Source organism: Manis pentadactyla, chromosome 15, assembly GCF_030020395.1.
Source record: "Manis pentadactyla isolate mManPen7 chromosome 15, mManPen7.hap1, whole genome shotgun sequence".
Taxonomy (NCBI): Eukaryota; Metazoa; Chordata; class Mammalia; order Pholidota; family Manidae; genus Manis; species Manis pentadactyla.
In genome coordinates, this window is record NC_080033.1 from 61,135,590 (window position 1) to 61,160,472 (window position 24,883).

The window sequence follows — 24,883 nt, forward strand, 5'->3', positions numbered from 1 at the left end:
TCTCCCCAGTGGTGTACTCAGGCGTTGCTGGGAGTGACCCCTTCCCCTCGAGGTGCAGGTGATAAGGGGAGATGCTGTTTGCAGAGAATTTTAAAACAGTAATAAAACTGAGTAAGAGGATAAGAGTTGATCATCTTTTTATCATCACCGTGTCCCAGCGAGCCTGCCCAATCTGGTCAGTGATAAAATAAATACTCCTCCCGGCTGGACCACGCCCCCTCCATCCCACTACCTTATGGCCCGTCCCCAGCCATGGTGAAATCTGATTAGTTGCCATCACAAGTAGCAACTCATCTTTGTGAGTTTCTTTATCAATGTTTTTATTTTTCAAAATATACAATTTATTTACACCTTTATTTCACAACTGTAGTTTGTATATTTATTCCAAAATCTTTAAATAAGTCCGCAGTAAACAGTACAAATCACAGGAACAGTCAAAATGCTTCTCTTTAGCCTTTACACTCTTCGAGTTTTTTTTTTAATTTCAAGTAGTAACAGTTTGTGGGTAAGAAGGGAACAAAATAGGACAAAACTTTTTTTATATAAGCTTGACACGTAGGATTAGATAAGGCAGTCTGAGCAGCTACTTGGTCTGGGATCAGACTAAGGGCATTCATGGAGTTTATAAATAAGACCCTCTTAAGAGCAGTGAGGGTTTTGGTTATGAGGAAGAAGGGGCAGGAACGTCACCTGCTGGGGGGTGGCCAGGAAGCAAAGGGAGAGGGAGATAAGGCACCACACGGAGGCTCCTTCTCCGCTTCAGGAGGCACTGGCTGGGAGGGTCCTGAGTGAGGGGCCAGGGGCCCAGCTATGCCAGGTGGGGGCCAAGAACTGCTGGGAACAGGGTGGGACTCCCGCCCATGGAGAGGTCTCTGTAACCCTTGGGGAAAAGCTTTGTGATTCTGGAGGCAGGAGAGAGATGTCTAGAGCCGGCAGTTCCCAAAGAAAAGCCTGGGCTCCCACCAGCCTTCAGGCCAGCGCCAGCCACTTCGGCCCACCGGCCCAGGCAGGTGAGGGCTGGGCGTGTGGATGCTGGATGGGCCACAGCCTGTTTGGCAGGGGGCAAAGGTGCTGCCCTAGGATCTGAGGGTGGCCTGTAGAAGGCATCATGCTGTCTCTTCTCATGAGAGCCCTTCATCCACCTTAGTGTTTCTGGAGCCGCCAAATCCTCCCCAGGCAGCTGCGCCATGGGGGGCAGCTCCTGGGGGTGCTCAGGCCTAGCGCCAGGGGTCAGTTTCCTTCATTCCCCTTTGCAAAGTCCCCGCTGGCTGAGTCCTAAGCAGTCCTGTGGGCTAGGTTCTGGGCAGGGATGCCAGCGGAGGGGCCAGGAGGCTCCGGGAAGGAGCCAGTCCCCGAGAGGCATTTGGCCACCAAGTGGATGTGACCCTCCTGTGGTGGGTCAGGCAGGCAGTTGCAGGGCCAGCCTCATTCTTCAGAGTCTTGCCAGCACCCTCCACTGAGCCAGAGGGCAGGACAAAGCCGCTCCTGCCTGGCCAGGCCAAGCTGTGCAGGGTCTTGTTGGGTGGGGAAGGCAGGGGCCGGGAAGGCGGGGCTGGGAGTTGTCACTGCGTCTTCGGGTGGGGCTCTTCCGGTGAAAGGGTGTGGAATAAGTAATCCCACAATTTAGTACTGATGCCAAATCCTAGAGAGGGAGACAAATGGGGAGAAGATGAGGTGCTAGCGAAGGTGTGGGATAAATTTTCTCGGGAAGGGAGTCTGGTGGGGCCAGCAGATTTGTCCCTGCTGGCCCTTCCAAACTTCAGAACCATCCTGGCAGAAGTCAAGAGCAGCGTACCTCTGTCTGTTGTATCCCAGGGATGCCATTGGAATAAACCCAAATTCCTTCTCTGGCCTGACCTCCTGGGAGAGTCCGGCCCTCACCTACCTGTTCCTCCTCCTCTCTCACGCTTCAGCCTCCTGTGTCTCTTTGAAGATGCCAAGTTCTTTCTTGCTTCAAGGCTTAGCACCTGCAATGCTCTTTCCCCAGATGTCGGGTGCTGGCCTCTCTTAATTTAGGACTCAGCTCTGATGACGTCTCTGCAGTGATACCTCCGTGGACCACTAGCACTCTGCCCTCTAACATGGTGGCCACCAGCCCACGTGGCTGCATGAGCACTGGGAACATGGCTAGAGCCAGGGAGGGACTAAATGCCTAATTTCATTTAATTTTAATTAACTTAAATGTTAATTTAAAAACTTATACCCAATTCAGTTACTGGAAAATTTTTAAGCATGTTTGGAGCAACTCATGTTCATGAATCTACCTTCTTTGATTGCAAATTTTATAAACTCTTAATATAGATCAAGTATTTCCAACAAAAAGTTAGCACTTGAATGGAGGTATGCTGTAAGTGCAAAATACACACCAGATGTCGAAGACTTAATATAAGAAAGAGAATGTAAAATATCTTTTTAACAATTTTTTATATTGCTTACATGTTGGAGAAATAATTTTTGGTTGTATTGGGCTGTTAAAATTAATTTCATCTGTCTATTATCACTTGTTGATATGGCTATCAGAAAATTTAGAATCATACCTGTGACTCACATTATATTTTATTAGGCAGAGGCAGACCCCTCCTCCACCTGTCTGGTTCCTCTAACACCCTCTTGTTTTATTTTTCTTTGTGGCACTTAACTCTGTCTGACATGATCTTTGCTAGTTATTGATTTCCTTGTTTGTCTGTCCTGCACAATCCCCCGCACCAGCAGGTAAGACGGGAGCCCCAGGTTTGCCTGCTGCCTGTGTACTCCCAGTACCCAGTGCCTGGGTCTTGGTAAGGGCTCAATGGCAGCTGTCAAATAAGTACATGCACAAATGAGGGGGCCTGGGGGCGTTGGCCTCACCTGACTTCTGGTGTGTGAAGTGATGCTTGACGTGGTAGGCCTTCATGTTGTACAGGTAGGAGCCCTTGTGTGGTGAGCCGAAGTGCAGGTAGTAGTGGGTCACATCGTAGATGACGTAGCCCAGGAGGCCTCCCGCAAACACAGAGCCTGCCACCGCCTCGGGCAGGAGGAGCCGTAAGAATGCATAGAAGAGGACAATGAACAGAGAAGCTGGCACAGGGGGAAAGACCAGCCGGGACTCATCGAAGGGTGCCTGTGGATGGAGAAGTGCCCGTATCAGAATGCGGCCGGTGGCGCCTGCCTGCAGTCAGAGCACATGCACGTGGACATCCCAGCAAGGGGCAGCGACCTGTCATGCATGGGCTTGGCACCTCCAGAGGCTTTGGGGGGAGGCAGACAACCATGCCTGAAAGCCCTAGAGATGGTGTCTTGCTCCCAGTTTCCAAGCCAGGATGGGACCCGGAAACCAGCCCAAGAACATGATGGTGGAGGTGATGTGGGCAGGATGCCCGCGGTTCAGGGCTCTGCTTTGTGCTCAAGAGGCCATGTGGGCTCTGGAATTTGTCGGCTGCTAGAGGAGCCCCACCACCAAAGAGCATGGGGGATACCTGGCCCGAGGCCTGGTGCTGTCTGGCGGGCGACACACTGGCAAGCTGAGGTTAACGCAGGTTCACGTGGCACGGTGCCCCTGGAAGCCCTCCTCCCACCCCCATGGCCTAACTGGAGCCCTCCTTTGTTCCAAGGGGGTGGGTCACAGTGAACCAGAGAACAAGAGAGCCAAGGCAGGCTCCGGAGTTTTAAAAGCCAAGGGCCTGGCAAAGAGGTAAGATTTTACTCGATAAGTCTGGCTAGGGGTTTATCTATTTTATTTTCTTGAAGAACTAGCTCCTGCTTTCATTGATTCTATTGTTTTATTCTTCTCGATTTTATTTATTTATGCTCTAGTCTAGAGGTAAGATTTTAAAGACTGCGTGGTGAGCATTCTGTGAAGAGAGAGACCCTCTCTGGAAGAGAAGGGGAGGAAGCCTGCGATAGTCACAGAGTGACGCGCTGATGTGGGCCTCCCTCCCCTCCGGCCGGGAGCAACAGGACTGGTGGTGTGCTGGCTCCTGGGAAATGAAGGCAGGCAGGGAGGGAAGGTGGGAGGAAGGAGGGATGGAGGAATGAATGAATGAACCAGTTGTGAGGACTAAAGATGACACATGGAATGTACCTCAGAGTGCCTCGTGTTCATGCTGATGGCATCCCGACATAACACGCTCACTTGTCAGATTAAGTTCAGATTAGGACCCTAATGCCCTGATTTCCTCTTGCTCCCAGCCTGACTCCTAGAAAGATTGGCAGCTCCCGTGTCTGGGTTATAGCCGCATGGCCCCGGGTGGGAGGCCATCCCATTCACCTTGTGGTGCTGGCCGTGCAAGATGAAGTGCAGCGTGATGAGGTAATAGCTGTTGCTGGGTGGCTTCATGTGAAACAGGAAGCGGTGGAGGATATACTCTGCCAGGCTCCAGAGGAACACCCCCAGTATGAAGAGGCCCGGGAATGTGGACTCAGGCACGGCCACTGAGTACTCTGCGGATGCGAGAGGAAGGTAAGGTCAGGGCAGATGGCCCCGGCAGGCAACGATGCCCCGGCAACCTCAGCTCTGCTTTCTCTCTATAGATTTGCCCATTCTGGACATTTCATATAAATGGAATCATACAATGTGTGGTCTTTCATGACTGGATTCTTTGCTTATGATATTTTCAAGGTTCATCCCTGTTGTAGCATGTGTCAGGACTCCATTCCTTTTTAAGGCTGAATAATAGTCCATTGTTTGAATAGACCACATTTGTTTATCCAGTCGTCAGTTGATGGACATCTGGGTTGTTTCTACTTTTTGGCTATCATGAATCATGCTACTGTAAAAATGTACAAGTTTTGTATGGGCTTATGTTCAGTTGTCTTGGGTATATGCCGAGGAGTGGAATTGATGGGTCATGTCATAATGGTGCTTAACCTTTTGCAGAACCACCAAACACTGATCGGAAGGCAGGAACTCTTCATTACTGTTTAGCTCCCTAGTCAGCAGGGAGAGAGGACAGTGCACCGAAGAGCACTACCCGGCCACAGGCTTTGGTCTTGACCTTTGCTGGGGCTCCCTCAACACAACTCCACTGGAGGCCTGCCTCCCGGCCTGGGAAGCTGCTGGGCAGCGGCTCCGGCTCAGCGTGCCCTCTGACCCGCTCCCAGGAACTGCGCTGGGAGCCAGCCTGAATTTGCAGAACCCCTCTGCTTTTCACAGCATTTTCATACAGGACCCTAGGAATTTCAGCTTTGAACTAGTGTCTCCATTTAGCTTCCACTGCTTTGTGGCGTCCTGACTCTTCTGCATTTATTCCAGTGTGCCCTTTGTCTGGCGGCTGCGCTGGACCCTGCTGAACCTTCCCCTGTCTTGCCGTGTGGTTCTTATTTTCCCTGCCAGCGGCCTGTGCCTTGCCTGATGAGCTGGGGGATGAGGGAGGCATGCAGAGACATATCTCTCATCCACCATCACTGGCATCATGGTCACAAGCTCTACACTGGACCTTTATTAGATGGCACTTTTCAGCTCTCCGCAGAGGCCTGCAGTTCTCACCAAGCCTGCAGATCACCCTCCCCGCCTTGCTGAAGACTTTCCTCCTATAGGTCAAGTCCCCGCCCGCCCCCTCACCCCAGCATCGCCCTGTCTGCCCATCCGGCCGGAGCTGGTACAGAGTGGCATCTCTGGAGGCATCCTGCAGAGGGACCTGGGCCAAAGCCCTGGCATCCCCGTCCCCCTCCAGCCGCCAGCCCTGGCGGCCTTGCCACTGTTGGCAATTGTTAGGGGATCGTCGGGGGTACAGTGGGCGATTCAGTAAGCAAGGCTTTGCAGCAACAAGCCCTGTGCTGTGCCTGAGCTATTCAGCGTGGGCAGAAAAGGGTAATCTTGGCTCACAGGGCGTGCAAGTTAACTCTTGGTGACTGGGAGCAGTTCTGGATTCTGGGGGACTTCCTGCAGCTTCCTGAGGCTCCCATCCCTGCAGCCATGGCCCCTCTCATCTAAACCATTCAGCAGCTTCCAGGAGAGGTGGGCAGGAGAGAAACCCCAGAGCATGGGAGGAGCCTGTGTCTGGCAGAGAGGGGCTCTTAAGGCTTGCAGTAGGAAATATGCCATGTGATCAGGAAAGGAAAGCCCCCTGAGCTCTTCCCAGTACCCCTCTGCTTCCTGTCCCCCAACCTGGCCTCCATCTGAGCCACCTGCCATGGGTCTGCAACTCCCTAAGGCAGGCGGCACCAGGACAGGCAGGCCACCTGGGCAGGTGGCATCTACCTGGAGGCCCAAGGCAGGTGGTGAATTTGGGAGGCAGGCTAGCATAAGTGGTCACACCTAAACCTGTGGCTGCCCCGGGAGACCCAGTCCCATAGGCCCTTTGGAAGTCGCCCCATGTCAGCGCTTCCCTTTCTCTCCTGATCCCCAAAGCTGGGGGGCACCTGGAATACACATCCTAGTCAAGTAACCCTGAATTGCCTGCTTAACTTCTCTGAGGCTGCATTTCCTCATCTGTAAAGGGCATGATGATAGTACCTTTCTCGTGGGGCTGCTGGGGGGTTAAATGAGCTGGTCCCTGGAAAGCACATTTTAAGTGCTCAGTAGAGGTTAGTGGGATTGTTACTCCAAGTTGGGGCATCTGTCACACAGCCATCTGCCCAGGACACATGGTAGAACATGCATGAATCTTTCTCTCCCAGGTTCTAAGCTGTGCTGTGTTCATGGACCATTCTGAGTCCAGCTCTCAGCTGTGCCACCTGATGGAATGACTTCACTTAGTTTCTTGACAAATAATCCCAGGCCACACATTTTCTCATATTAGACTCAGTGAGAAGCCCCCTTTTTTATTTCTTTGTCTCCTGATGAAATGATTTCATTTAGTTTCTGCTAAAGTATTGTGTTTTTTCCCCTATCCTTTGGGGTTGGGGTAGGAAGAGTCTGACATTTTTCTCTGCAAGACTATTTCTACAGATAGGTCTCATGTGAAAACATGATGTGGTTTGGGGCTCTGTGTTCTTAGAAACTAAGGACCAGGGAGAGCATGGAGGTTTCCTGCCTCCAGGAGCCATGGGAGCAAATCATGAAGGAACCTACATTACCTGTGGTGAAGGATGTGAAGAGTCGAACGTTGCCCTGGGCGAGGGTTTGGTAGTAGGACCAACTGAGGTACAGAATCAGGGGCATCCAGATGATGGGGACATTGTACCTGCAGAAAGAGAGATACGTGCACAGGGGTTTGACAAGATCCAGCATCCCCCGAGACACACCTCCTGACTAAGGGGGAATTAGATGATACGAAAGCATATGGAGACCTGGGGTGAGAAGGACACTGCCATGGGGGGTGGGTGGAGAGGAGAAAAGAACAGAGAGGCAGTGAGTCTATCTGCCCCGTCTCTGATGTAAATTACTGGCAGAAAAGAACTGTATCTCTGTGGCTCCTGACTCTGTGCAGCTGGAGATATACTGACCTCTTCTGGCAAAGGAGTTAATTGCAGGTAAAATTGTTGCCATGAGCATTAGAGGCTGGAAACTCTCATAGGAGCCTGAAATTGAACAGGACTGGCATTCAAAGTGGTTTCTGGATGCATGTTGGCTTATCACTCACTCGATGGACAAACCACCTGTAGGAATGGATTATGCCTATGGTGTGTTCCACTATCCTCAAGAGTTTAGAGTAGCTCTGGGTCTGGGAAGGGACCTAACTGCCCCTTCCCCTCTTAATCTGACTGGCACCATCAGGTAGAGTAGAGAGGGAGAGTCCACCATGGGCTCAGAGCAGGGCTCACCAGACAGTCTTGGTGAGGGACTCGATGAAGTCTGAGTGGAAGAGGCGGATGGGCCTGATCACTGGCTGGTGGACCCACTCATCATACTTCTCTCCCAGGTGGCCTACCTGCCACAGCAGGGGCTTCTGCCAATCTACCAAGTCCTGTAAGAGACAAAGTCAAGTGGACTTGATATTCACACCTGTGTACACCCATTCTCCCATCTTCTGGTTACAGTATCTTGAAACCCACCTGTATGGGACTACCCACCCTACTGCTTCTACTATCCAGAACTGATCAAGCTGCTCATTCTCATCCCCCTGGCCACAGAAATGAGATCCAGGACAGGCCCATGACTTAAAATGGTGCAATGAGCCATACGACACCCTCTCTTCCTGCCAGAGTTGCTAAATTGAAAGGGCATGACCCTGGAGTTGCTAGCAGAGCCTGCCTAATGACTCAGTCAACACAGGGGATGGCCAAGCCAGGAGCTAGAGATACTGAATCCAGATGATGACACCTGAGCACCCAGATGCAGCCACATCTGAAACTTGACATCTTGCCCAGAGTTCTTTAGGTATAGGAGCCAGTCCATGTCATTCTGATGTAGGAATGAAATAGGACCTCTCCCCTCTACCATGGGCTTTCTTCTTGGTGTTGCTCTGGGTGATTCATTCCTTCATCCATTCAAACATTCATTTAAAAATTATATATAGATACATATTTCTATGCTAGGTGCTAGGAAGAATGAACAGGAATGTAGGAGACTACCTTTGCTTCATATAGCTTAGTGCCTAATCAGAGTTCAGACTCTCATGTCAGGCCTGGGTACAAATCCTGGCTTCATCACTTACTGTGTGACCTTGGGCAAATGACCTCTCCATTTATCCAGCTATGAAATGGAAGTAATTATAGTAGTATCTGCATAAAGTGCTCAGCAAAATGAAACATGCCAGGCAAGACAGTTTAGTGGTGATGTAGGCAGGCTGATATTGGAGCACAGGTGTGAGTATCAAGAAGGCAGAATGACTGATACACATGCCTGGGTCCAGGGTAGAAGAGAAGGGCTTTGCAGAGAACTTGGGTTTGGGTTGGAGCTCACACAACATGGAGGACTTGGCAAGGGGGAGAGGGGAGCAGGAGAGGAAGTATGGGCAGAGATGTGGAGTTGAGAATGATTGTGGCCTGATTGGTACCTCGACACTGATCTGCATGGCTGCAGGAAGAAGTCTGCCGAGGGTTTTAGATGACAGACAGACCCTGTACCAGGCCCAGGAGTTGACACATTATCCTCCAGGTCAGCTGTCTCCAAGATGGGGATGTATGTGTACACAACCTGGGGGTACTCACAAGCTGATCCCCAGAGGCAGGGACAAAATATTAGACTCTTCTATTTGTAATATACTTATCTCATGTTTAAACCATATTTGAATGTTTTCTAATGCACATAATACAAGAGTACATTCATGCATGCAGAAAGTTCACAGATGATTAAAATGGACATATAGTAGAGAACATGCTCTAAATGTTTTACTTTGAGGGACACAAGATCAAAAAAGTTTGGAAACTGCAGCTTTAGGCAATGGGAAGCCCTTAAAGATTTCTGATGAGTCAGTGCATTAAAGGAGATTAACTTGGACCTAAATCCTTAAACTACAATCACTAAAGAACAATGAACTTGAAGTAAGGTACCACCTTCAAAACCTGGCTCTTTATCATTTATCAGCCACGGGCTCCTGGCAATTGCCTTTACCCCTTGGCTCTCTTGTCTATAAGCCAGGAGTGCCTTGACCCACCACCCATGAAGGGAGAGCGTGAGATGCCCCCAGGATCTGATGTACAGCAGGTGTCAATAAATCTCTCATGCAAAGGAGTTAGGCAGCCACTGCAGGTGAGAAGGGAGATAGTGCCAGGAAAGGAAAGGAGAGGAGAGGAACAAGAGATGCCCATGGAGGAAGAGCACTCAAGCCTGGGAGAAAGCGCCAACGCTGACCCAAAACCCGCCCTCCTACATTCCTGGTTGGAATCCCATCCTTGCACAGGCCTTCACTCCAAAGCTGGCTCAGCCCAGGCAGGTTCCCCAGCCTTGCCAGAGGTGAAGCAAGCTCCGCCATCACAGCCGGGAATTAGGGGTCTCAGGGCAAGCAGGGAAGGTCACTGGGGATTCTCTGTGCATCTGAGACCTGGGGCAAAAGCCCAAAAATGGTTGTGGTTTCTGCCCTGTGAACTTGGCATTTCCCAGGTGCTGGCAGCCTTGCTGCTTCTTGGGCTGGAAGATGACTCGTGTCAGCCTGGAGCCATCCATGTCCCATCCAGTACCAGTCAAACCAGGCAGTCAGCCAAACCCCACCTGGTTGCTACTCCCTTCTTGGCCCCAGTCCCTATGTCTCCTTAATTCCACCCTCGGTTCTAGTAGCAAAAGGATTTACTGTATGCATGCTGCCTCATTCCTTCCATTCCTCTGCCTGAGATCTACACACACACACACACAGACACACACACACACCTCCTTTGTTATCTTTTTCTACCACCAGGAAAAAAAGAACTAGAGGAACCAGCTAGTGGCCTGTGTTTACACCTTATCTTGCAGCAGCCCACAGAGCCCCACCTTGGAAGAAGCTAGGCCAGGGTCACGGTGAGAGCTTGAGGCTTTGTCCAACTCTAATAACCTTGAGCACTAACAACTCACAAGAACTTGTTATATGCCAAGCATGATTATAAACACGTAACATGAATTAAATCATTTGATCTGCACCATACTCCTAACTAGGCAGGTACTACTATTATTATCATGTTGCAGATGGAGAAATTAAACTGTATAACTTGCCCAAGGTTGCCCAGTAATGTCTTTTTGATGACTTGGCCCCCTGGTCCCGGGTAACACTCCTTGTCTTGAAGCCCACTTTGTCTGCTTTTAATAGTGACATGCTGGCCTTTATGCTTGGCTCTTACCTAGTCTATATTTTCCCACCCTTTTGCTTTACACCTGTGTATGTCTTTATATTCAAATAGCATCTCTTGCAAACAGCATGTAGCTGAGTCTTGCTTATTTATCTAGTCAGACAATCTCTGCCTTTCAATTGGAGTGTTCAGTCCATTTACATTTAATGCTGGGGTAGGTTTATCATCTTGCTATTTGTTTTCTATTTGTATCCTTCTCCCTTTGTTTTGCTTGCATTAATCAAGTATTTTAAAATAGTCTATGTTATCTCCCCTAAGGCTTTTTAGCTATGCCTTTTTGTATTTTTTCCCTAGTTGTTGCTCTAAGTATGATGATATGAAATCTTAACTTATCACCGTCCATCCTGAATGAAACCCCTGGTTTTCATGTGTTCCAGTGTTACACGTGATGACACTCCATGACTGGTTTTCATCTGTACACTTAATTTGGACCTGTCTACCTTAGACAATGAACATTTCCAACTATAACGTGTGGGTGTAGCCAGGTGAGCCTCTCTCTCAGCCTCACAGTGGTTTGGGGAAATTTTTACCTGTTGTCCCATTTTTCCCTTATTTTCTAAAGCAAGTAGAAAACAGCATAGCTTAATTCGATTGAGACACAGGAAGAAATGTCTAGGTGAGCAGGGACTCCTGCCTCCTACTGCGAAGGGAACAGAACCAAAGGACAGAGGGGTGTGGAGTGCTGGAGCTGGAGTGCTGAAGAGGGGCTTGTCTACAGGTGTGGGAGGAACGGAACCAGCCGCCTTGAGCCCCCTGTGCCCCTGAACACAGGGGTCCTGTTGCCCATCTGCTCTTTGACATGACTTTGGTGCCTCTCTAGGTAGACCAGCAGGCTCTGGCCACTGTACAAATGGCAGATTTGCTGTCTACAGTTGGTTGCAAGGCTGTCTCTCATGTGCTCCTTGGCCTTGGAGGGTCTCAATCCCTGGGCTCGGTGTCTAGCCCACAGTGCATTTCTGCTTGGTACCCAGAGGGGCCCACTTTGCCCTGGAGGGCCACTTCCCTCCACCCTGGAGGGATCCCCAGAAGTCTCACTCTCCTTTCTGCAAACATTCCCCCTCAGTCCTTAAAGACTGGCACTTATACTTCTGCCACTCGAGCCTCAGTCCATTATCCCAGGGGAAGTACAGTGAAATTCAGGCCCACTGACCTCCTCCCCGTTATATGGACGAGGACACTGAGGTCCAGAGGTGTTAAGTGACTCTTGAGATGGGTTGGTTGGTCCTGGAGTGGGGGCCTCCCTTCCTGCCTCCCCCAGACTGTAGCACGGTCCACATGATCTCCCAGGAGCTGGGCCATGCATCACTCCCTCAGCCCCAACTTGGATGGTACGTGCACCTGCAGGGGATCTTTTCTCAGTTCTCTTCCAGTCTTGATCACCAACAGAGAAAGTCTCAGCACAGTGTTAATTCATTCATCACCTCTCACTGACTGGTCATTTCCAAGTGGCAGCTGGCTGGGAACTGGTCTTGAGAAGGGAGGATGGCAAGAGATGAGAGCTCAGGATTCAATGAGGTAGGAAGGGACTCCAGATAAGTTTCACCTTCTCTCTCCCTGGCTTAGGGACCCTTGACCCCTTAAATCCTTAACCCTCCTCCACAGACAGCTCTTCCTCCTGAGCTGGTGCCTAGCCCTTCCCACCCCCACTTCCTTAGGCTCTGGACACAGGGAAGGCACCAGCCAAGTTCTGCTGGCCTCTGCAGGAGGCTGGGTAGGGGAAAGGAGGGGAGGGCAGACCACTGAGTACGCATGCCTCCAGTTCCCAGCGTCTGGGGGCTTCCACAGCTACCCTGGCATAGAACACCCTCCTTTCAGAGCTGGGAACCCGATGCTCAGAGAGGGCACATGATTCACTCAGGGATGCCCAACTAAAGCTGGACTGTGTGAATGAAGGTGAGGCTATGCCCAGAAACTGCTCTGCGGTGGGCTTACTGGGGCCCACACAAAGAACCCGAGCAACAGGCTGGACCCCAGGAAGCACAAGTGAGTGGGGGTGAGTTTGGCCAAAGCACCTTGTGCCAACTGGGCAAGTCTGAGCCCTCCCCCAGCCGGCTCGGCCCCTGCCCTAATGGGAGGGGGAGGGCTTCTCTGGCTATGCCAGGAATGTGGCTGCAGCACACCCCGTGGGGGGGAAAGGGCAGCCTGCCTGCTGCCCAGGGTTTGCATGGAAGGGTGTGCATGCTACCAGGCTGGGGAGGGGCCTCCTCTGCTCTCTTCCTTCTGCTGCCCAGGTTCCCCTCCTCCTGGTGGCACGGAACTCTTTCCAAGGGCAACCCCAGCTCAGGAGAGGCAAGCTGGGCAAATATGAGGGGAGGAGGCAGCTGCTCTGTGCCAGCAGTTCCTCCCACCTCCCCAGCCATGAGCCAAGGTGCTTGTTGAAAGAAATGTCCAACCAAACCCCAGAGCTCCTAGCCCCAGGGTAGCCTTCTGAGCCAGCAAGGCAGAGGATGGGTGTCCGACCAGTCCGGGCCAGTGGGAGGAGAGTAAGGACAAGAATCGCAGCCACTGTTTCTACGACCTTGTCAAAGGCTCCCTGGGCCCAGACTTCATGTCCATTGTTCTTCATAAATGATGATTTTGAGAGCTATAGCCTGCGATGGGCTCATTCTACAGATGAGAAGACTGAGTCAGATGCTCAGGGCACCTGCTGCAGATGGGACGCACACAGAGCCAGCCCAGCTCCTAAGGCCAGAAGGCTTCTATCAGCTATCCCCAGACCCCAGGGGCTGTGACTTCCCCAGGACAGAGGCTGTGAGGGACCCAGCAGGGATGTCCAGCATGGTAGGCTATGTGGGCTTTTGGTGGTCGTGAGGGGGGCTGCAGGCCTCCCCTGTGAGGGTCCAAGGAGATGAGTGTGGGCAGGGATGGGGGTGAGGGCCAGAGGCCCAGGGTGACAGGAAGGATGGTTGCAGAAAGCCAGAGTGACCTCAGTCCTTGGGGCTGAGAAAGAGCAAAGGGGGCCTGACCTGTCCCCTAACCCAGGGCAAGGTCAGGTGGTCTTCACTGGCAGCACACTTTCTGATGCCCTTTTATATGTTCTGCCAGATCCTCTTGACAACTCTACACAATCCAGAGAGGGAGAAATTCCCTGCATCTTGCTAACGGGGAAAGGGACCCAGTGCTTCTGTGGTCATCTCCTATCTCCTAGCCTGCCGTGTCTACTGGGACACTACAGGCAGCACCCCCGCCCCAGCCCACCAGCCTGGTTTCTCCCTGGGAGTGTGGACTTTTGAGCTCTTCAGAAGAGGGGTCAGGAGCCCTGGGCAAGGGACAAGCAGTGGGGAGACTCGGGAGACTCCGGACCTGGCAAGGACAGTCTTGGGGAGGCCCCTGTGGATCCCTCTGGGTGGCCTGATTCTTCAGACCCCTACTCTGGGGAGGGTCAAGGAGACCCAAGGCAACTGCGGGGCAGAGTGCTGGGAGGTGAACCAGGTCCACACCCACAGCTCAAGGTGGGCCCTTCCCCAGAGGTGGGCTGGCCCAGAGGGCCCTTGTTCTGATCCAGGAGCTACTCTCCCGAGTTCTCAGTGACTTATCTGAGGGTCCCAACAGGGTAAACCCATGGCACCAACATCAAGATCTTTGCAGGCTCTGGGTACCCCCAGAGCAGCCCCTGATGCCAAGGAGTGTGTGTGTGTGTGTAGGGCAGCAGGCCAGAGCAGCCCCTGATGCCAAGGTGTGGGGGGGGGCAGCAGGGGTTTGCAGCATGGGACACACCTGGCTGGATGAGTCTACCTGTCTCTTAGGAGAAGAGAGTGGCCTCCACTCACTGGCAGTCGATGGGAGTCTGGCTGACCTGAGGGAGGATGGAAAGAGGCTGTGGCCTTGCTTTGGAAACGCCTTCCAGGACATGCTCAGCCTCTTCCCTCCTGTCTGCCATCCCCTCTCCCAGTGCAGGCCTGAGGTCACGTGCTTGGCCAGTCAAGGTCACCTGGGTTGGGCGGGCAGGGGGAAGGGGATCAGCAGTAACTTGCAGCTGGGCCATGAAGCTCACCAGTGACTCCAGGCAGTAGACTTAAGCCCTTCTTCATCAGCTACACCAGGATCATAATAACCCTTAACTCCTCCCGTTTTTGGAAGGATTAGATCAGATAGTACATAATTATTTAAAGTGTTTGGCTGAGTGTCTGGCACCTGGTAAGTGCCCAGTAAAAGAAGTGCCAATTTGCTGCTACCTCTACTTTCCCAGGGGAACTGGGCAGGGAATCTCTGCAAACCCCTCAACTCATACCAATTCAGTCTGGTTCCTGGGAGGCTGACCCCCGAAGTGGGAAGGGTGGAGGAGGCTGCTAGGGGAGGAGGGCGAAATGGGCTCAGTGAAGCGGTGAGAAGGGGCAGTGGGGCACCTGGGACAGGTGTGCCCAGAAGCCAGCAGCAGTGGGCAGCTCCAGTCACCTGACCAGGACACGCTCCCGGCTGCTGGGTTCCAGAAGACAGGGAGTGACATGTTAGGGTGAGGAGCTACAACCTGGTTTCTTGTCCCACAAGGAAGCCTGAGTCTGGGCCTACTGGGAGGCGGCAGGAATGGTTTAGAAACTGTGCAGTACGACCCCTGACAGAGCCTGAAAGTCAGACCATATGCAGAGTGGGGCCCCCTGGGCTCGCCTTTCGGAGCCTTACATTTTCTGCCCCAGCACCAATCGCAGTTTCCCCTCACTCTTTCCAGCGTGGCTCACTCTGTCCCTCAGCTTCTAGGGCTGGGAAGCTGGGCCACAGGACCCAAGACGTCCTTGCTTGGCAGCACCCAGGGGTTTTCCCACGAATGTAAAGCAGGGAGGGGTAACCTCGGCAAGTCCTTAGCCCCAGGAGCAGGTGTGCAGGTCCACCACAGGCCCAGGGCCCTGGCTGAGACAAAGCTGGTACCCTCATGGCCTCCCTCCACAGCTCCTCGGGTCCAGACCCCACAGACCCACGCAAGCCCCTGGGTCAGAAACGGATGCAGGGCTTAAATGCGACAAGGGGCTGGGGCTGCTCCTTGCCTCTCCGCTCCCTGCCAGGGCCCAGGATTGATCACATGGTAGATGACGGAAGAAGGGGAAAAAGAGCAAGCAAAGCCCTGTTCACTCTCCCTGGGGAGCCCAGCTCCCTGTGCTGGGTCTTCTTGGGGTGCTGGGGCAGGCATGAAGCCGATCCCCCACTGCCCCCAGTGGGGCTGGGGGCTCCTTGCCAGAGTGGGGTCCCACACCCTCTCTTGGGCCAACCCTTGTCCCTCTCTTAGCTCAGGGACTCAGGAGGAGGGACTCAGGAAGAAGAGAGGGATGTGGGAGAGAATGGCAGAGAGGCAGGGAAGGTGAGCCAGGCAGGGCTGCCTGGGCGTGCTGGCCACAGGCCAGGGGCAGGCCCTGGAAGGGGAGGCAGGGGAGCCCCTCTTCCCCTCGGGTGGGGGCCCTGGTGATGGCAGAGCAGGCCAGGGTGGACTTGATTCCCCTCGCCCACTGAACCTGCAGCTCAGGAAGACAGACACCCTTCCCCAGAGCAGCGCCACAGTGCAGGATCTGCAGTTCCAGCCAGCCTCAGACGACAGCCCCTCCCTGCCAGGACCACTCTTTCTCCCACTCTCCCCCAGGGCTGCTCATTTTTATCCAGCCCTGATCGGCTCTGAGTATTTTCTTTCCAACCTTCAACCCCTAAGCCAAGCCCACAGATGGTGGCCCAGGCCCCCTCTTCACGGCGCCTCCCAGCACCACCACGGAGCCCTGAGCAGGACTCTGGGCTCCCTCTCTGGTCCTGCCCTCAACCCCACACCCGCCTCGTCTCCCTCTGCAACTCCTCCTTGTCCAGGACAAGGTCCTGACTCCACAGCTTCCAGGGTCTGTGTTCCATTCAAGCTGGTGGACCTCCCCTCCGTCCTACCCACATGCACAACAAGCCCAAGTCCCCCAGGTTTGCAGAGAAGTCACTTGCAACAAGACCCCTCAACCTGCCCCAGCCTGGGCAATGAGCAGTCGCAGCCAAGCCCAGGGGTTAAGGTCAGAACTCCAGGTTCTGGTCAAGCCGTGTGGCCTTGGCAAGCCCTTCCCCCTGCGGGCCTATTTCCTTTTTGGTTATATGGCTCCCTGAAGGGGAGGAGCCATGGAACAACTTGTCCCAGCCTCTCTCCTAAAGCACCCAAAGGTGACTGCTGTGTGCTGTCGGCCTCCCCAGAAGACGCCGCCTCTGAGTTCCTGGGGCCAGGGAGTCCCTCAGGAGTCCTGGCCAAAGGGGCCCAGGGCACAGTTGGTTGGCTTGTGGAGTCCCCCCATCACTTCTCTGGTCACCTGGGTTCCCGGGGGTGCTTCTCATTTCTCCCCATGTTGTAATAACTACCCTCAGGGGTGTTTGTCCTTCCCACTAGGTTGTGAGCTCCCTGGGGGCAGGGGCCTGTCCCATTTATCTTTTGTCCCGGTGTCCAGCACGGTAGGGGACATGAATGGATGTGCACATTCGCGTCCACTCCAGGAGGCAGTCAGTGGCCATATGGACATGGGGACAGTCCCAGGACTCAGCGTGGAGGAAACGGCTCCCAAGTCGGGCTCCCCACAGAGGGTCTGGGCAATGCTGCTTCTACCCCAACTGCACTGACCCACCGCACTTCCAGCCATGTCCTCTCACCTGCCCAGGACTCCCGGAGCCAACAAATGGGCTCTGCTTAATCACAGCCAGAGAGGGCTGGCGCCAGGCTCTGCAGACAGGTGCTGCAGAGGGCTCCGGCCCTGTCTCCTGGCCGCAGCAGCTGGCGGCTTGCCAGGGATTGCCAGTGCCTGGGGCAGCTCTGCCCTGCATGCTGGTCAAGCTGGGCGTGTCTGGGCCTGCCGACCCTGTCGTTGTGCCCTTCTCAGCTTCACCAGCTCTGGGGGAGACCCCCACTGGGGTGTTTGGGGCCTGGTTTTGCACAGACCGCCTGCACCCAGCATAACCCCAGCAAAAGCTAGGTTTGCTTTTCCAGATCACACTTGTGAGCTGTGAGCATCTGCCACCCTGTCCTCATCTTTCCCTGGGCAACTGTCATGCATAACACAGTCTTTGGCTTTCTACACCCTCTCCTCAGCCCTGGGAGCTCCCGGTCATCATCCCTCCATCCCAGGCCAGCTACCTTGTCCCAGTCCACCACTTTGAACTTCGGCTCCAACACAGGGTCTATCTTCTGAGTGTTTGCAGAGGCTACAGCCCCATTCTCCATGGAACCCTGGGAAGAGAAGATATGAGGTGATCATACTTAGAGCAGGTGAGGGAAGAGAGCCCCAAGCTACCCCGTAAAGAGGCAGCCAACAGTGGTGAGAGTCCATGGTGGGCAGGCAGAGCAGGAATCAAGGACACCAAGTGTATTTGAAAACAGGTAGACACTGGTGTGGGTGGTATTATTCTCTGCACTTCACTTGTCCCTTAAAAAAAATAGTTTCTGCAAAACAAGAAGCGGAAAGATCTGGGAGAGAAGGAAGCTGGCAGAGGGGCTGTAGGGAAATGAGAGCTATCAGTGGAAATGCTCTGGGCAAGGAGTTCCTGCCAGCCTCCCTCCAGGTCGCTGGCAGGTGTTGGGTGGAGGGAGTCACAAGGTGGTACACACCTGGCGGGCTCACTGTGCCACACCCCTGAATACCTCACCTCCCTTGCTCCCTGTAATTCCATAGGGCGCATGGGTCACAGGCTGGGGCATCTAGGTCCTCGTGCCCACAAGAAAGAAAGGAAGCAGGGAGTGAAGGAAACAGTCCCTCCAGGAACTCCTGTGGGTGGGTCGGCAGCCACACATGGGGTGGAACCAGCAGAGGAGTGCCCACATGAATTCAAGGTTAAACCAAAGTGGCAAAGAGGTGAAGTCAGAAGGAAACGGAATGTACTGAGAAAGTCACATGGCCCTAGCTGGCCCTGCAGTCACATGCGGTGAGGCTGGAGAGGGCAGGCTGGCACGTAGGTAAAACTCATGCTTCCCTGCAGGAAAGGTGGGGAGAGCACTTAGCAATGGGAGGCCTGCCCTCCGAGTCCCTGCGACTAAGGAAACCATGCTGCCTGTGGCCAGCCAATACCCTTGGGTGCTCGGTATTCACGAGAACTGGAAGAGACTGTTTAGGCAGTCAGCTGGGGGTTCTACTGTCACAATTCTTACATTTTTGGCTTCCAAATGAACCAAGAGAACCTGATGGTGACAGTGATGCTGGCATTTCCTGGGAAAATATAAATATAACCCAAATAAGTGCAGGCTTTGGGAGTCCAGTCTTGGTATCTCAGTATTTTTAGACTGTGTCACCATGCTAACATCTGAATTCTTTAAAAAAGCATCTCTGATGATCTCTTAAGGACAATCTCCTATAGCCCATCACACAACCAAACTCCCTAGGTATCCAATATATACTTCATGTAATAATGGGACAAGTGCAGAACCTGGCAGGACTTGTGCCTCCCTCGTATGGTCACATTTCAGGTCATAGGGACCGAGCTCCCATCAACCCTTTCGGCTGCCATCCTATGTGGCTCATTCACTTAGCTTATGGCCACCGGAAGCCTTTTTCCATGGACTGCTGCTGTTGGTGTGCTGTGGAAAACTGGTGTGACCCAGGAGATGATTTGGACCTGCAGAACTGTTCACTGGGGGGCCATAAAAGATGTGCGATGAAGACTGGGGCACCCAGTGCAGTGATGAATGGGAGAGCAGCAGGCAGTGGGAAGGACCAGAAGCCCGAGCTGTGAGCTGACTTGGGGAAGTCTGCAGGGACAGGGAGCCTTGGCTTCTGGTCTCAGGCTGACAGCCTCAGGGGAGTATCACTATGGATCCCTTCCCCTTCTCTCAGTTCTTCCCTCCCGCAAGGATCTCACCCATAGCCACTGCTTTCATCCCCTCATCCACTGACATGCTCATTTGAGCATCCATGATGTGCCAGAGCATCCGCTCAGAAGGCTCCCCAATGTCTCTCTGATGCTGGCCCCGCCCCTTGTCCTAGAAGGATATTTCCAACTGCCCACATCCTGGTTGGGCCCAAAAGCCCTGCTGTCCCTTCTGACAGTCCATTCCTAAAAAGGAACATACTATCATCCTCTGCAAATCAGCTTACGGTTGACTCCCCTATATTTAAAACCTGCCCTCTGTGTTTCCAAATTTCTCTCCTGTTATACCCTTAGATTAACCCTAATTTTTCCCTCTCATCTTCAGGGATGACTTGCCATTTTCTAAATGTGCCTTTGCATTTTCCCTTTCAAAATGCAATCCTGTCCAGGATGATGACTGAGGTTAATATTCACAAATGCTTACTATGTACTTGGCCCTTTAATCTTCATAGCAACTATAAAGTAGGCACAATTATTACTCCCATTTGACAGATGAGGGTACCGAGGCACTGAGCAGCCCCATAGCTAGTAGAGCCATCAGTGGGACTCCAGAATGTTCTCTTGACCACCATGAACTTTTTGCTTAACCATTTTAGCCAGAAACGATGTCTTCATTTTCCAACTTTAAAAAAATCATACTTTCCATGTGTCCCATTGCCTCAGTTAATATTTATAATTTCCTGCCTCATTTTTGTATGCTTGGGCAATTATCATATTTGTCCAACGGAGCTGCAGGGTCCAATCGGGCAGGAAATTACTGTTTCCTCTTTCTCAGAGTGCCTAGGATGGATTGTTGAAAATATTAGATGTTCTACTCATATTTCCTGAGTGGACCATGTTTCAGTGCTGCCCTGAGACTCCTGTAGTGCAGTGGTCTTGGCTGCTGGGGACAGAGCCCTGAAGCTCTGCAGATCTCCTGCTCCTTGGAAATATAAAATAGATGGGGTGGGTACATCAGCTTGGATGAGAGAGGTGGCTCAGGACACTGAACATACCATCTTGGAACACCACTCTGGGCTAGATAGGACAGTGCCCAGATAGAAGGGTCAAAATTGCAATAATCTGGGCCATATCTGCTCAGTGAGCTTTGGCTAAGGAAGTTCACAGGACAGGCATGAGCAGACCTACAAGTCTATTAGAATAAGGTGATAGTGCCAGAATTTTATTTTGCTAAATAAAAATATTTTTGAAAATTACCATCAACAGCATTTTATAAATAAAAAGAAATTCCACCAACAAATAAGTAGGAAACACATGTTTAAAAAAAAAAAGGCAATTCTTCTCAAGGAAGGGCATTTCACAATTTTACAATGACATTAAAAAAAAGTTCTATTTAAACATATTTATTAATGCGGAAAAAGTACAACCTAACGTTTTGTTTTGTGAGCTTCAATTGCCCATAATTGTTTTCTTGGTTGAAGGTGGTTGGCACGAGGCTCTATAATCTATGTGTAACAGGAAGTGGATCAAATGTTCATTTGTTCCAGTAATAAGGTTTTCTTTAAAAAATTACCAAAAATCCAGTTTTGAAGAGAGATGTTGGCTAAAAATGGGAACAGAACTTTTAAGGTTTTTTTTCCATCCAGCTGGAAATATTCCAGGTGAAGCGAGGGGAGTGGAGGAGCCCCAGGGCTCTCTGCCTCTCTGCCTTGCTCCTGGGCGCTGGGCGGATGGGGTGCAGCTCCTGGTTTGGCACTCGCATCCCAGCCAGGCAGTCAGGGGTTCTCTCAAGACTGTCCTTGGAAGCGTCTGTGTGAGGGCTGGCACCGGGGGCACACCACCTCTGGAGGATGAGGAGAAGAGGGGAGGAAAGGTGGGGAGCAGGCTGCCTTTCTGACCTCCTGCTGTCGTCTTTCTGACACCCCAGCTTAGTCTTGAGAATCCCGGAGCCACCAGGCAGTAACGTCACGGGTAATACACTGCAGGCAAATAAATCCCAGACTGACCATGCAAGCAAGGTGCTTTCTGGGTGACCTCATCGGGGCCACACCCCTCCCTGGCAGAAGCCCAGGTTATTCATCACAAGCTCGTACACACCTCCAATACAAGAGGGGACTTCAAGGAGAGTCAGAGCCCACCGCATGCTGGCGCTGCCCGGAGCAGAAACACACACAGGACCGAGGAGGTGCCCCCTAGCTGTGTCTTTTACTGATCACTCCTCTCAAGTCTTTGTGAGATTTCGAAAGGTCTGAAAATCTTGTCCAAACACAGACGAGACAAAGACCCTCCTGAAGGAGCTCTCCCATTCCCCCTCGGCGGCGGGGGTAGGTTGCTCCCATCTGAACCTGGGGGTGGGGGGGTTCCAGAAATGAGTCCTGCTGGGAGCTACTGCCCCCCACACACTGATCTGGGCCACATTTTTCAGACTTCCATGCCCCAGTGTTTATTTTATAGTTGAGCCAGGTTCACCCTTGAATTGCACAGGTAAACATCATCCATGAATCAGAAATGTGTAAAAGGTCATTCCTGGGAACTAGGGTACAACCCAAACTTTAAAGGACTTTTTTAAAAAGTTGCTTGGAAACTTCCACAAGGCATAATTTCAAGAACTCTCTTGATTCTGGAAGCAAGCCCAAGGGATCTTTCAATACCAAAAATCATCAGGCGGTGAAGAACATGTGTGTTCTCTTGCAGTGTTTGGAAACTGTTGGGGGTGATGGCTTCAGAGTGACTATGCTTCAGTGCTGTGGTAAGTAATTCCGTAGTCAGACTCATACTGGTCAAGGGCTAATGAGCGTGGCTTCACATGGGGTGTGTAACCCACCTGTGTCAGGTGACAGCTTTCTCAGAGGGTCCACCTGAAGGACATTAAGACTGTCTTGGGGCAACAAGAAAGAAGCCGAAAGCCCACCCCTCATCTTGGACCCCCAACCTCTCTGCCCTCGCAGGCTTTGTGGTCAGGCCCAAGGCTGTTTGGGAGGAGCCCGACGAGGTGGGTGGCGCTGGGCTGAGAGCATCTCGGGTCTGCTCGTGCAGTTCCCTCTGATTGCTTCCCAAGCTAGGACACAGGTTCCATGAGGACACAGGCCCTGCTGTCTTGCTGGGTCCCCGGTAGCTGGCACAGGATTGGCACTCAAATACTTGCTGGATGATACATTAATGAGTAGTTGGACACCTGCTTAAGTTTTGGGGGCCCAGGCTGGAGAGGCCACCCAAGTGTGGGCAGGGCAGGCAGGAAGAGAGCTGCCCAATGCCCCAAAGCCCATGGGTACTGAGGAGGGAAGGTCAATGTCCTTAAGAATGGCCACTGTGCTCTGCCAAGGAGGTTGGTTAGGCAGGTGCTGCCCATTCTGGGCTGTGAACCACTGGACACACTGGCAATGTGGTGGGGACAGTGAGGAGGGCATTTTGATCCCCTCACACCCTCCTGGCTATGGTCTGAGGCCACAGAGAAAGAAGCCAGCAAGGAGGCAGCACCAAAGCCAGCTTCCCAGCACAACACCAGCTCCTGGCTGGCCACGGAGCTCTATTTCCTCCCAGGTCAGCCCAGGCCTCAGCTCATTGCTCCTGGAGATGGACCCGACTACACCACTGCCCCTCCACACTGAGTCCCGCACCTCCGACTCAATCTCCCAGAGGACACAGGGGCTGCTTCTGACAGCTCCCTGAGGCTCCAGTCAGTTCCCCCAACACACCCGCCTGTGAGTGGGGCAGCCTGGGGCAGGGGACAAACCCAGGGCCAGCGTCTCATTCTAGGCACTGCAGACCCAGCTCTAGATGAGGAAGCATAGCTCTAGACCAGGCTCCATTGTCAACTTGCTCTGTGATTGAGGATGTTCCTCTTAGAAAAAGAAGTTGGGGCAGGGGCGCCCTAAGTTCTTCCTCTGTCCTCAGAGGTTGGACAGGCGACACTGAGCAGAGAAGCATGCCGGGTATGATTCAAAATACAGAGCCACCTTGCTAGCACAGCGAACAGGCAGGCATATCCTTCACCTCCATAAGGAAAGATGTCTGCTCTCATTTTTCTTAAAACATGAGACACCATGAAATAAATAACACACAAAATCATGAGGCACCCTTTTCCCTGGGACACTGGTCTGGAGAAAAAAAGAAATGCAACGAGTGTGGCGATCAGTGGTCACTTCACTTGGCCTTGATGTCAGGGGGCATAGGGAGTGGAGTGGACTGCAGGGAACCAGAGGGGACCTGCCCCACTGCAAGGCAGCCCTGACTTAGGTCCAGGTCAGGGGAGGATGGGGCCCAGTGTTGCAGACCTTCTGATTTCTAAGAAAAGCTAGAAAACTAGATTTTCACGTGAAATCTCCAGATTTTAAAATCTGACTTGTATTTAAAACAAAACAATATGGGCCCAATCAACCTGTCTGAATACAAACACCAGTTTGAAATGTCTAGGTGAACGGCAGCTCTCTTGCCCCAGGCACAGCCCCAGAGAAGGACAGATACAGGTAGGCAAGGGCGAGGGCTTTGCTCTCCTGCACTGTTCACAGAACAAGGAGTCCACCTGGGCGGGCCTGCAGGATCAGCTCTATCAAGGCCCTGGCTGGGTTGGGGGACAGGCTGGCACCAGGGGACCAGAGGCCTTGCAAGGTTCAGTGAAGGGCCATCCTGGGCCTCTCCTCCCTCCAGTCTACCAGAGAGGACTGGCTTCAAGAGGAAGCAGGGGGTCAGGAAAAAAGTGGGTGATAGACTCTGACTTTTACTGGGTCTCTTCCCCCTTGTGGTATCTGGGGAGGAGACAAAATCTGTGAGGGTGCAGGAGCCACAGGGAAGACACAGCACCACGGATGTCACCTCCACTGACTGGTACAGACGCCTGTTACGGGTTGAATCATGTCCCTCCCTCCAAAATTCTTCTGATGAAGTCCTGACCCCCAGTTCTTCAGAATGTGACCTTATTCGAAAACAGGGCCACTGCAGATGTAATTAGTTAAGATGAACCATTAGGGTGGGACCTGATCCAATAATACTTGTGTCTCTAGAAAGAAGTGAAGTTTGGAGACAGACACGCAGGGAGAACGCCGTGTGAGGATGAAGGCAGAGCCCAGGCTGAAGCGGCCACAAGCTAAGAAATGCCAAAGATTGCCAGCAAACCTCCAGAAGCCGGGGAGGGGCCGGGGCCAGAGTCGCCCTCACAGCCTTGAGAAGACTAACACCTTGACCTTGGACGTGTAGCCTCCAGAGCCACAAGACAATACATTTCTCTTGCCTAAGCTACCTAGTTTGCGGGACTTCACTACCACAGCCCTCGCAAACGCGGGCAAGGCCTGGACCAGCCTCCCCTGGGGCCAAGATGGAGCCCCAGGAGGGGAAGGACTTCAACGAGGAGGGAGAACTTCTGGAAGAGGCGCCTGGGAGATGTGGACACCAGTCTGCCTCTCATCCAGAGCTGAGGAGGTGGCCGGATCCAGGGTCTCGTGACCAACACAGCCTGCCCAGCAGACCCGTGGTGGCAGCACACACAGCAAGCTCTTGCAGGGGAGGACATGCAAGTGTCCCTTTCTCG

At 52.6% G+C, this 24,883-nt stretch overlaps 1 protein-coding gene and 1 long non-coding RNA gene across 2 annotated transcripts in view; one reads left to right on the top strand and one right to left on the bottom strand.

The window, feature by feature from the left end:
* Window positions 1–223: 223 nt before the first annotated feature.
* Window positions 224–24,883, bottom strand: part of FA2H (fatty acid 2-hydroxylase) — a 42,624-nt gene continuing 17,964 nt past the window's right edge. The window contains exons 2-7 of the mRNA XM_036926967.2: window positions 17,696–17,788; window positions 7,684–7,826; window positions 6,997–7,103; window positions 4,247–4,419; window positions 2,848–3,100; window positions 224–1,642 (exon numbers count right to left, since the gene is read on the bottom strand). Of these exons, the coding sequence (XP_036782862.2) occupies window positions 1,563–1,642; window positions 2,848–3,100; window positions 4,247–4,419; window positions 6,997–7,103; window positions 7,684–7,826; window positions 17,696–17,788 (849 nt within the window). The 3' untranslated portion in view covers window positions 224–1,562. The remainder of the gene's footprint in view (window positions 1,643–2,847; window positions 3,101–4,246; window positions 4,420–6,996; window positions 7,104–7,683; window positions 7,827–17,695; window positions 17,789–24,883) is intronic.
* LOC130681007 (uncharacterized) lies at window positions 4,347–24,574 on the top strand. The gene is made up of 3 exons (XR_008994044.1): window positions 4,347–4,438; window positions 22,054–22,108; window positions 24,360–24,574. It is a non-coding gene; the product is annotated as an uncharacterized LOC130681007 (long non-coding RNA).